Source organism: Toxorhynchites rutilus, chromosome 3 (assembly GCF_029784135.1).
Source record: "Toxorhynchites rutilus septentrionalis strain SRP chromosome 3, ASM2978413v1, whole genome shotgun sequence".
Lineage (NCBI taxonomy): Eukaryota > Metazoa > Arthropoda > Insecta > Diptera > Culicidae > Toxorhynchites > Toxorhynchites rutilus.
This window is the reverse complement of record NC_073746.1, coordinates 36,216,220-36,227,504: the sequence shown is the minus strand read 5'-3', so window position 1 is coordinate 36,227,504 and position 11,285 is coordinate 36,216,220. Positions and strand designations below refer to the sequence as shown.

The window sequence follows — 11,285 nt, the reverse complement described above, 5'->3', positions numbered from 1 at the left end:
ATCACCGTTTCTATTTCAAATTATTCTAAATCGTCTGAAACTATAAATGTTCAGCATGATTTATCTAGAAACATTGATTGGAAGAGATATTCTTCAATTATTTCAGAATCAGTGGCATTAGTTAATGAGTTACCCCCGTTAGAAGAATATAATTTTCTAGCTGGTTTAATTCATGACAGTGCTATTGATGCCCAAACGAAACGTTTTCCTGGGAATTCGTTTCGCAGACGTTCTCCTAATCTGTGGTGGGATCAAGATTGTACAAATCTCTATAAAGAAAAATCGAATGCTTTCAAGAATTGGCGTAAATCAGGCTCCTGCGAACGTTACGACAATTACATTTATCTGGAGCGTAAATTCAAAAGCTTCATAAAAGCCAAAAAGAGAGGCTATTGGCGTAATTTTGTGAATGGGCTTTCCCGAGAGTCTTCCTTGAGCACTCTTTGGAGAGTTGCCAGACAAATGAGAAATTCAACTCATTCAAATGAACAAGTTGAATATTCTGAAAGGTGGATCTTTGACTTTGCCAAGAAGATATGTCCAGACTCAGCACCTGCTCCACCTCCCTTCTTGGAGACATCTGATGATATTGCGCCTCCGTTCAGTATGGCTGAATTTTCGTTTGCACTTCTGTCATGTAACAATTCGGCGCCGGGGTCAGATAGGATCAAATTCAACTTATTGAAAAATCTACCTGATAATGCGAAGAAACGTTTGTTAAAATTGTTCAATGTTTTTCTTGAGCAGAACGTTGTTCCGCATGAGTGGCGACAGATTAAAGTTATAGCTATTCTGAAACTTGGTAAACCTGCGTCTGATTATAATTCTTATAGACCAATTGCAATGCTCTCTTGCATTCGAAAATTATTAGAGAAAATGATTCTATGTCGCTTAGACAGCTGGATAGAATCCAACAACCTCCTCTCACCTTCGCAGTTCGGGTTTCGTAGAGGTAAAGGAACTAATGATTGTCTTGCTCTGCTTTCATCAGAGGTTGACATAGCCTTGTGTAGTAAGCAACAAATGGCATCAGTGTTCCTAGATATCAAGGGTGCGTTTGATTCAGTTTCCATTGTGGTTCTTTTTGAAAAACTTCATCTAAATGGGTTTTCTCCAAAATTAAATAGTTTTTTGTTTAACCTAATGCGTGAAAAACATATGAGTTTTTCCCATGGTTCTTAGTCAGTTTTACGGATTAGCTACATGGGCCTTCCTAAAAGGCTCATGTCTTAGTCCAATCCTTTACAACTTTTATGTAAATGACATCGATGTTTGTTTATCAGGAAACTGTACTTTGAGACAATATGCAGATGATTGTGTAGTGTCGGTAACAGGCAAAGACAGTATTCATCTGTATAATCCCTTGCAGATTTCTCTTGATAATTTGGTTGAGTGGGCTTGTATATTGGGTATTGAGTTTTCTTCTGAAAAGTCAGAAATGGTTGTGTTTTCAAGAAAACACCGTCCCGCACAATTGCAACTTAAACTTTTGGATAGAACAATTAGGCACTCGCCGTCATTCAAGTATTTAGGAGTTGTGTTTGATTCTAGAGGCACATGGGGTAAACACATAGGTTACTTGAAACAAAAATGTCAGAAACGAATAAATTTTCTCCGATCCATAACAGGGACTTGGTGGGGGGCGCATCCCGTCGATTTGATTAGGTTGTATAAAACAACCGTTCTATCTGTTATGGAGTATGGAAGTTTTTGCTTCAGGTCCGCTGCCCGTACTCATATTATGCAACTGGAAAGGATCCAATATCGCTGTTTGCGTATTGCTCTAGGATGTATGCAGTCAACACATACAATGAGCCTAGAAATTTTAGCTGGTATCCTTCCTCTTTCTGTGCGCTTTTTCGAGTTATCATTTCGTTTTTTGATACGTTGTGAAACACTCAATCCGATAGTGATAACAAACTTTGAAAAAATGCTAACCTTAGGCACTCAATCTAAGCGAATGTCGCTATATCTTGAATTTCTGACCCTGGAAAGCCCATCTGCTTTACTTGGTTTCCAGACCATTCCTTCAATTTTGTTCAATCCTTCTATTAATTTTGACTTGTCAATGAAAGTTTATGTGAGTGGTATTTCCAGTGATCTCCGCCAAATAGTCATGCCTGCAATTTTCTTGTCAAGATATAAACATATTGACTCAACCAAAATTTTTTTTACTGATGGATCTAGTCTTAATGGTTCCACAGGTTTTGGGGTATTTAATATTAACTTCTCCATATTCCGTAAGCTTAGTTTACCCTGTTCGGTGTTTGTTGCGGAATTGGCTGCAATATACACTGCATTACAACATATTCAGACCTTGTCCCCTGAACATTTTTACATTTTTTCTGATTGTCTCAGCTCTTTAGAGGCACTTCGTTCGGTAAAGTTCGGTAATATTCTTCGTATTTCTTGTCTGGAATCCAACATCTTATAAGTGTTTTGATAAGTAGATCATTTAATATCACTTTTGTATGGATTCCCTCTCATTGTTCGATACCAGGAAATAAAAAGCTGATCTTCTTGCTAAGAAGGGTGCTACGGAAGGACTGAAGGATTTCATAGGCCAATTACTTTTGATGAATATCTCCATTTTCCTCGTGAACGTGCACTTCAATGTTGGCAGACAAGTTGGAATGGTAGTGATAAAGGTCGGTGGCTGTATTCTATCATTCCTAAAGTTTCCCTCAAACCATGGTTCAAAGGATATAATTATTCTCGTGATTTCATTCGAGTAGTGTGCAGACTCATGTCTAATCATTATTCCTCGAATGCACATCTTTTTCGAATTAACATCAGTGATAGTAACCTATGTATTTGTGGTACAGGTTACCACGATATTGATCACATTGTATGGTATTGCTCTGAATTTCAAAATAAAAGGTTATCTTTAATAGAAAATTTTCGCAAAAAGGGAATGCCACTCAATGTTTCGATCCGTGACGTTCTGGCTACTCGTAATCTCGATGCAATTATGTTGATTTATTACTTCCTCAAATCCATACACTTTCAAGTATGAGTATGTGTGTATTGACGTAGGACTACGTCTAACCGGAAGATATAGGGGGTGAAATGGAAATCTAGGCACTGAACAAGTAGGAAAAAATGCAAGATTTGGAACGCTTATAACTCGAGCATTTCTCAATAGATCGCAAAGGTTTTTGCATCAATTGATAGGAAATATATCTACGCATCTATCATAACGAATAACATTTCATTTTTCTTGAGATAAATAATTGAATAATTGGTGAAATATCAAGCATTGTCAAAATGCACTATGTGCCCATTTTTGATTGGTCCATTTTGTGCTCCTCAAATCGTACCGACCAAAACGGGCAACCAGAGCAGCAGCGAAATAGAATGAAGCACGATTCGGAAGGAAAAAGAAAAAAATGAACGAAACATTGGTCGCAGTCTCACACATGCGTAATTCTCGAGCCAGCCAGTCAGCTTAAAAATCCTCGCTCCGCTGCCGTAACGATCATTCTTTGTGTGGACACCGACTGGACAACATCGTTGCTGGACGAGCTGGACGGCGAGGGATCGAGTGCCTTTCTCAAGGCAAGAGGGCGGAGGTGGTAGCGCTGGAGTAGAGTAATAGAGTAGAGTAGAGTTTTCAAAGGGCCTTTCTCAAGGCGAGAGACGAATGAACTGCAAAAGTTTAAAGTCTCTATAATACAAGACCTTCCTTCCTTCCTTCCGTAACGATCATTCTTTGTGTGGACACCGACTGGACAACATAGTTGCTGGACGAGCTGGACGGCGAGGGATCGAGTGCCTTTCTCAAGGCAAGAGGGCGGAGTTGGTAGCGCTGAAGTAGAGTAGAGTAGAGTTTTCAAACGGTCTTTCTCAAGGCTAGAGACGAATGAACTGCAAAAGTTTAAAGTCTCTATAATACAATACCTTCCTTCCTTCCGTAACGATCATTCTCATTCAAACCGTACACCACATCGGTTCGCCTAGCAGGCGACATACAGTTTCGGCCGCCGATGTTATCGAGTTAGCTGGCAAAGCTGCTCGCGACGATAATAAAACCCGCATTCGGAACAGAACACATTCGGTTCGGTGGACATCAAGACAACAGGCAGTTGCAGCGAGTGGCGAGTGGCAAACGCAATCGCAAAACGGCAGCAGGTAGCATTAGAAAAAAGTTTGTTCTTTACACAATCTGCTTTGGTGGCAAATCCAGAACAAGGCGGCATCGAGGGCGTTCGAAATGGTTTTTTTCAAAACCACGAGTACTAAGTTTTCTAAATTGGAACCATTCCATAAAACAAGGCGCTTTTCAGGGCCATTAAACCTTCCAAAAAAGAGTTTAGAAAATACAGTTAAATGCTTTCTAAAACATTATCCAAAATAATAATAAAACACAAATTGATTTTTTCATAATTTGTTTGCCAGGATCTGATGAGTATGTGAATTTGGCAGTTGTTCTGAGCTTATTGATAGTTGGGGACTTTCCTGATTATTCAATTTTCACCAATTCTTAAATTGTTTCCAGATTGAAAGTACAGTAATTTACAATTAGTTCGACATTTAGTTAATTGGACGGACATGTAATGCGACTTATTTAGTAGGACATTTTTCCAACTGTGAAAGCTGTGGCGAGTGGCAACAAATCGCTAAACAGGAAGGTTTAGCCGAACAAGATGGGAATATCGAGTGATAACAAAACAATAAACTCTTTAGATTGAAGATAATTTTGTGATCCTGAAAAGGACCCTTTTTAGCCTTCATGTAAATCCAACGAGCGAACAAATCGTAATGAATGTATTTTTTTGCCATCGCTCCCTTTTAACGCTCATTCGTTCGTCTCGTTGGACTCGCCCCTCTGGCTGAGTCTGCCGATTTGTCTCTATCCTGCTGTCCCATTTGTATAGTCCTACGTCACTCCGGTTATGTCCCCGACATTACCCACCCGTCTTTTTTTCTTTTATTTTTGATTATCGTTTACTTCTCCAACTTTTTTGGTTTTTGTTATGAATATTTTTATTATTTATCAATAATATATGGTTATTAACGTTTTCATTTTTCTTCAACTATTTTCCTCAGAACTCAAAAATACTCAGATGCACGCAATTGCTCGCAATCTTCAAGGAGGTGGTTTTCTCTATAAAAAATCCTCAAGAAGAAGTCTTAAATAATATTTCATAATGAATTGTTGTTTAATTATTTATATTGTTCTATTTCTTGAAAAAATCATAGGGTTTTTATGCCTTTATGAGAAAGAACATTTGCATAGTTCTACTCACAGAGGCTTTTCCCTATACATAAACTCGGCTCATTGATGCTTAACGTTGCTGAGCCAGTTGAAAATAAATTAAATTAAAAAAAAAACAGCCCTAAATCGGACAACTCCTTCCTCGAGTTCTGCTCTTATCAACATATTCGACGATACTTTTTATTGGTATAGATAGAAGAAGGTATAGGAGTGCATTTCATCACATTAAAAAATCCATTTCCAGTTTCGAACAAAGATCAATTTCGCTAGCGCAAATATCTTATGGACTAACAGCACTTGTCACTATGTAATTTTAGAACATATGGGAATTTAGTTTTCCGATTTTTTCCATTTTCCTTCAGAGTTTTCCGATAATTTTCAATTGTCATGTTTGGTTGGAATATTTTTGGTTGAAATACGTGTAATATTTCTTGTAATATTTTTATGGGATATCTCTCCATTCCAGAGGAGGGAGCGGTGTCATACCATCGTAGAAACAAATTTGTGTTTCATTTGTATGGCACACAAATACTTAAATCTATTCATTGAACAAGAGTTCCTTCGGCAGCCCAGATCTTCTGATCGATGTGATTTTTGCACCACATAATTTTGCATGGATTTGGATGTGGATTCCAACGCAATATTCTTGCAATGTTTCGGTGATTGAATATCATTTTCCAAATCAGATTTACCTGTAATTGTTCATTGTGGATTCTAAACTTCTATTTGAACAGAAAGACAATAGGCACATACCGCTATTGTCCACCAACACTTATAAACCACATATTCAGCACTTAGTCTCATAATTTTTTCGGCTTTATGTGAGAAAAAGGTTCTTCTGGTGCAATTCGTCGGTAAAATGACACTTCCGTTTAGAGATTTAAAAATCAACTCGGAATATCGAAACGAAACACAAAACAACCCGGTGAAACGAAAACACTGGATGAAAGTAGTTGGATCTCGTGAAAGATGCAACTGTCACTCTCTACGCTTGCAAGATTTTAGTCACCAACGTTTAGTTAAAGGAGGGTTATATACCAAAAACGACCGCACATGACGTAGGATTACGTTGAGCTATTATTGCATACTGATTCCGGATATGTTGGAAAAATTACATTATTAGACTCTTTGATAATAATTTGATGGCTCTGAAAAGGAGCGTTTAGTTTGATTGCTGGGTATAGTTTGTTCACTTCACCAGTGGTACAATCCAACGATGATGTCAGAAGGATGGTGATTAGTCGTTGCTTGGTGCCCGATAAAAGATGCCGAAGGAGAATGAGATGAGAATTGGGGAGGCGCAAATTGGACCAACTAAAAAGTGGGATTTATCGCAACATAAAATCAAACCAAACGCATAATTCAATGCACAGTCCCGTATTATTATCGAATGAGCACAAATTGCTTCTGTCAATTGACTAATCAGAATTGACGCGAATATCTCATCCATCAGCAAATGACTTAGCAATAAGCGCTTAAAATTGGACAAATTTTCGCGATCTGGCAAATTTTTCGTTTTCTAATTTGTACCCCAATATGTTATTATCGTCAACAAACTTGAATTTCTTTTAAAAAAATCAGGACAAATGCTAGAATATTAAAAATAAATCAGGACGCCACAAAAGCATCTCAAAATCAGGACATGTTCTGCAAAATCAGGACAAATAGGGGACCTTATTTCTTTCCTATGTGTTTTCATAAACAGGCATTTGAGGAAAAAAACGATCGCATACAGCATTGGTTTCACATTTTCTAAATTTATTAACTTACAATGTTATGCAGTGTTATTATGATTTCCTAAGCTAAGCTAGTGACAGATTTGTCTAGTACATTCATAAATAAGTGTTGATTATGCGGCTATAACTGAACACAACACAATTACTTGAAAATAAAATTAACCTAACATCACTTTCCATGTTTTTCTATAGGATGGGAAAGTCTGACTCTTAGAAACTAGTCAACAGCAAGTTTACACACGCACTCTCGCGCCCACATTCCCGTACTATAACGTACCGCATACATATACCCTGTCGTCACCACCAGCAGTCCAATGATGATGATGATGATCTCTAACCACGCCCATATACACCATGAGATTACGAATATCGTATCGGGATGATGAATTTATTTCTGGAAGCTAGTTGTTTGCACAACGCAGCGCACATCATCTCGCACTTATTCGCTATCCATCTCTTCGTAGTCACTCTCGGGTGGCGTCAGCGGTTCCGCACCTCGACTCCTCAGCTTGTGCTGAATACTGCTGTGGTTCAACAGGGTGGCCAACTGGTACGCGGTCAGGCCTCCGTAGGTGATCTGTTCCAGTCCAATGCGGGGACATTCGGTGAGCAGATAGGCCGCGATCTGTTCGTTGCCAGTCTCGATCGCGTAATGCAGCACGGTGTAGCCGGATTTTCCTTCCTGTTGTTTGAGGAGGGGTGGAAACGGTTGATTAGTATTTTGAAAATTTTCAGTTTTAAAGTTATCACAACTTACCCGTGAATTAACGTCCGCACCGGCGTTTACTAGATAGCGGAGGATTTCTAAATTGGAGTTTTCAGCTGCCAGATGGATGCATCGCTTGCCTGCAATCGAAACAAAACACGCATATTAAGTAATCGTCGCATTAACTGTTTGTGATATAGGGGATATAGTAATACAAAGGAGAGCTGTTATCGCCCGGCTTGGCTGCCTTTAAGCGCATTGCACACAATTTCAAACGCTGGAGAAGAAAGAAGAGCGAAAGCGATAAAAATTCCCGCAGATTGCAATCGGGGTTTTTTTCGTGTTCAAAAACTGGTTTTTCCTGACTGATCGCGGGACGCGTTGGGATTAAGTTTTCCACTATCGGAAGATAAAATATTCAAAGTTCAAAAGGCAAACAATCAGGAAGTGGAACCGATAGAAATTCTTTAGAAGTTGTTGCCATGAACTAAACCACTTTACGCTGTGAGCGGACAATGTGAGCATTTTTCGAAGCGCGCCCCTGTTATTCTTGTTAACATTACCGCTGAGATATGAGTTGGGGTCGGTCTAGGGGGGGAGACCGGTTGTGTGGTAACGGTTTCAACGAGGCAATCAAAACAAAAATAGTAAATGCTATTTGAATACGTATCGCGTGTGTTGTTGGTGGAACACATGACGCTTGGAATTGCGGCAGGCAGCTGTTGATGACGGGAAGCAACGGCGTGAACCGCGTCTACGCTTCGGTCGGACGGGACGGGGGGAGGGGAAGAACAGGTGTGCACGGGAAAACAAAAGAGAGCACGACATTGGGGAAAACCCAAAGCTATCGCGCGAACTCGCGAGGGGACCTGGGGATTGTGAGTGCCAGCAAGAGGGGTAATGTTCGCGGTTTTTGCTGAGAGCGAGAGAGACGCGACTCTGTGTGTGGACACATAATTGAAATCGATGCCGGGCTTAAAGTGAACCGAGGTCGGGGAAGTTGTTACACATCGTGGTATGACGAGGCCACGAGGTGGAGAAGACCCCCGCTGAATCCCCTCTTGCCGTAGCTAGGGGTAGCTATTTTGGGCAACCGGGTGAAAGAAAGCGACGAACGCTTTCGGGGTCTCCTCAGATTCCTTCAATTTGGATTTTCCCATCGTAACTGTGTGGTTTTACCGACTCTTGAAGCGAGCGATTTACATGACTTTGCTTTTGTTTTGTTACGAGGCGGGGGAAATACTGGAGGCAGCTTGGCGGCGGCGGTGGCTGTCGCTGTTACCAAATTAAATGTAGACGGGTGAGAAATAGAAGAAAAACTTCAACGCTTAAAATTAGCGAGAGGAAAACTCTAATTTTAGAGCATATTTTGGTGTGGAAAGTCCGAATGCAGGTTATTTTCCGCTGGTGTTTCGTTCGGAATTTTCGCAATAGCGAGCGAGAAAGGGGGAACGGAAATTTTGTTTTTCGTCAACTGGGATTTTCGTGAGGAGAGGGCGGCCCAAGTTTTGGTATTTTCCTCCGAGCAGTTTTCTATTTTTACCTCGCCGAAGCTCGGAATTTTACCATAAGAAGTCATGTTTTCATTCATTCATTTGAAGAACAACAGCGGAACCGAGTGACTCTTGCTTGGATGAGATCATTGGCGCGATCGTCATACGAAATTATGTTATTTCCCAGCGCCAGCGAACAGAGACGCCGCGTGCGACGCACAAAGGCCTCGAATCTGGTCTCTGGTTTTCCCTGCGGCAGCTGTTGTTGGCGGGCGGTGGGGTAATTCCAGACGGGTCGAATTGAATGGGAAGTGTTGAATCAGGAGGTAAAGAAGAATGGGCACTTACCGTCAAAGTTCCACTGCTCGAGGTTTTGCGGAATTTTAATTGCCGCTGCCGCGGAATTCTTGCACTTCTGCAGCTCGAGGGCACTCAGTGGGGTCAGCAAGGCCTGAGCGCAGTCGGTTTTCCCGTGTAGGCAGGCGAGATGCAGGGCGGTGTTTCCTTCGGCGTCACGAGTTTCCGTTACGGCACCGGCCACGATCAGTTCGCGAACGATTTTAGCCTGCCCCGTTAGGACCGCCAAATGGAGCGGTGTTTGTCCAAAATCATTCTGGATGTCCAGCCAGGACCGAAGGGCAGCGGAAATCAGCTTGTTGACAACATCGGTGGCCTCGTGGATAATCGCTAGATGGAGAAATCTGGAGAGATGAGCCAGGATTAGTAACATAATCTATCAATGAGCGTTCACTGAGTCTAATGAATGATTATCGCTCAAGTTTCGCTCTTATCAAGCAGGAAGTAGGGCATGCGGATTGATAAGGGATAATCGTTGCTGGGAAGCACCATGTGACGATGGTTATTCCTGATTAATCATTCTCAAAGGGGGGGAATACACGCTAGTAAGCAATAAATACTTACGTATCACCGTCTTCGTTTTGATGAAAGAGTTTTTCCCACGCTTTCGCCTGAACTGGTTCCGCCCGTTGGTTCACTTGCAGCTGGAGCATGATTTTGCACAGCTCCTCCATATTATCGACACGCATCGTACCGCTGATTTGCTGATGAAGACTCGAGTCAAGATCGACCCCCGAATCGAAGGTTTGTGAATCTTCCTCCTGTTGCAGGCTTGCGGTCGCTTTCTGTGGGATTCCCGTGAGCAGAAAATGTCTGCCCAGCAGCGAATCTTCCTGTGCGTCCGGTGTACTGGTAAAGCTATCCGAGCTCAGATTCTGACCGGAGAGAAACCCAGAATCGGCTGTACCACTGTCGAGAGCAAATTTATCCTGTTGCTTTTGTCTATCTGGAAGGGAAAGGCAGGTCAAACCTCCGGCAGCAGTTCTTCCCTTGGCTGGATGCATTTTCTTTGCGTTTGCTACGAGAGATCTATGCGATCCTCGATCTTTGGTTTGCGATATGTTTTTTTTGCGTTTGTTCTAGCGAAGCACGTCTCACTGGCAGAATGTACCGTATTCAATTTGATTTGTTTCTATGGCCCATCTAACTTGGCCTCAAACACACACACGCGCACGTGAATCCGAACCAAGTCGGAATAAAATGATCAACTTTGAATGATCGATCGTCTGTGATTGGTATGCGAAACACTGACGCAAGTGGATTGTGTTTTTTTTGCTTCCTTTGATTTATGGAATGCAATAGTTGTTGCACACTTTCTTCTTCAAACTTTTTTATCTGAATATGCTCAAAATATGACACTTTGAAAAGCGCTGGACGTTGCACTTCTTTAACTAGACTTCACCCCCGAAATAGATATAGCGAGAAGATCACATCCGATGTGTTTCGCGTGCCGAACCGTACTGAACTGTTGCTGCGAGAGTCTCGCGCACGGAAGGTATATATGAAGCGGACTGTTTACATTCGCCAGTAAATTCCCGCATGGCTTCCCCATGGCGCAGTGTGGGGAAACTAGAAGCACCATGTGTTTGCGCGAGCACACTCTCCCGCGAGAGGCAGAAATTCGAGATGATGCACCCGTGAGGATGTGTTGAGGTATTTTATGTTTCCTAATACTTTTTTTGAGAACTTTAGGAAATTATTGGAAACGGTTATCAAACTTTAACGGAAATTTCAAGGGAATTTCACGAACAAATTGGGTTTCATTTTAGAGGAAG

At 41.3% G+C, this 11,285-nt stretch overlaps 1 protein-coding gene across 1 annotated transcript; it reads right to left on the bottom strand.

Moving 5' to 3' along the window:
- Positions 1-6,955: 6,955 nt before the first annotated feature.
- On the bottom strand, positions 6,956-11,004 carry LOC129775875 (NF-kappa-B inhibitor cactus-like). The gene is made up of 4 exons (XM_055781049.1): positions 10,075-11,004; positions 9,502-9,854; positions 7,712-7,800; positions 6,956-7,636 (listed from the first exon to the last, which is right to left on the bottom strand). The coding sequence occupies exons 1-4, from the start codon at positions 10,512-10,514 to the stop codon at positions 7,394-7,396; spliced, it is 1,125 nt and encodes a 374-aa protein (XP_055637024.1). The 5' UTR covers positions 10,515-11,004; the 3' UTR covers positions 6,956-7,393.
- Between the last annotated feature and the right edge of the window lie 281 nt (positions 11,005-11,285).

Bases quoted from the DNA above. Each gene is read 5' to 3' on its own strand.
- LOC129775875 (XM_055781049.1), bottom strand. From the start codon at position 10,514: ATGCATCCAGCCAAGGGAAGAACTGCTGCCGGAGGTTTGACCTGCCTT. The intron at 9,855-10,074 runs GTAAGTATTTAT...TCATCTCTCCAG, and splicing joins CAAAACGAAGACGGTGATAC to ATTTCTCCATCTAGCGATTA. The intron at 7,801-9,501 runs GTAAGTGCCCAT...TTTCGATTGCAG, and splicing joins CGAGCAGTGGAACTTTGACG to GCAAGCGATGCATCCATCTG.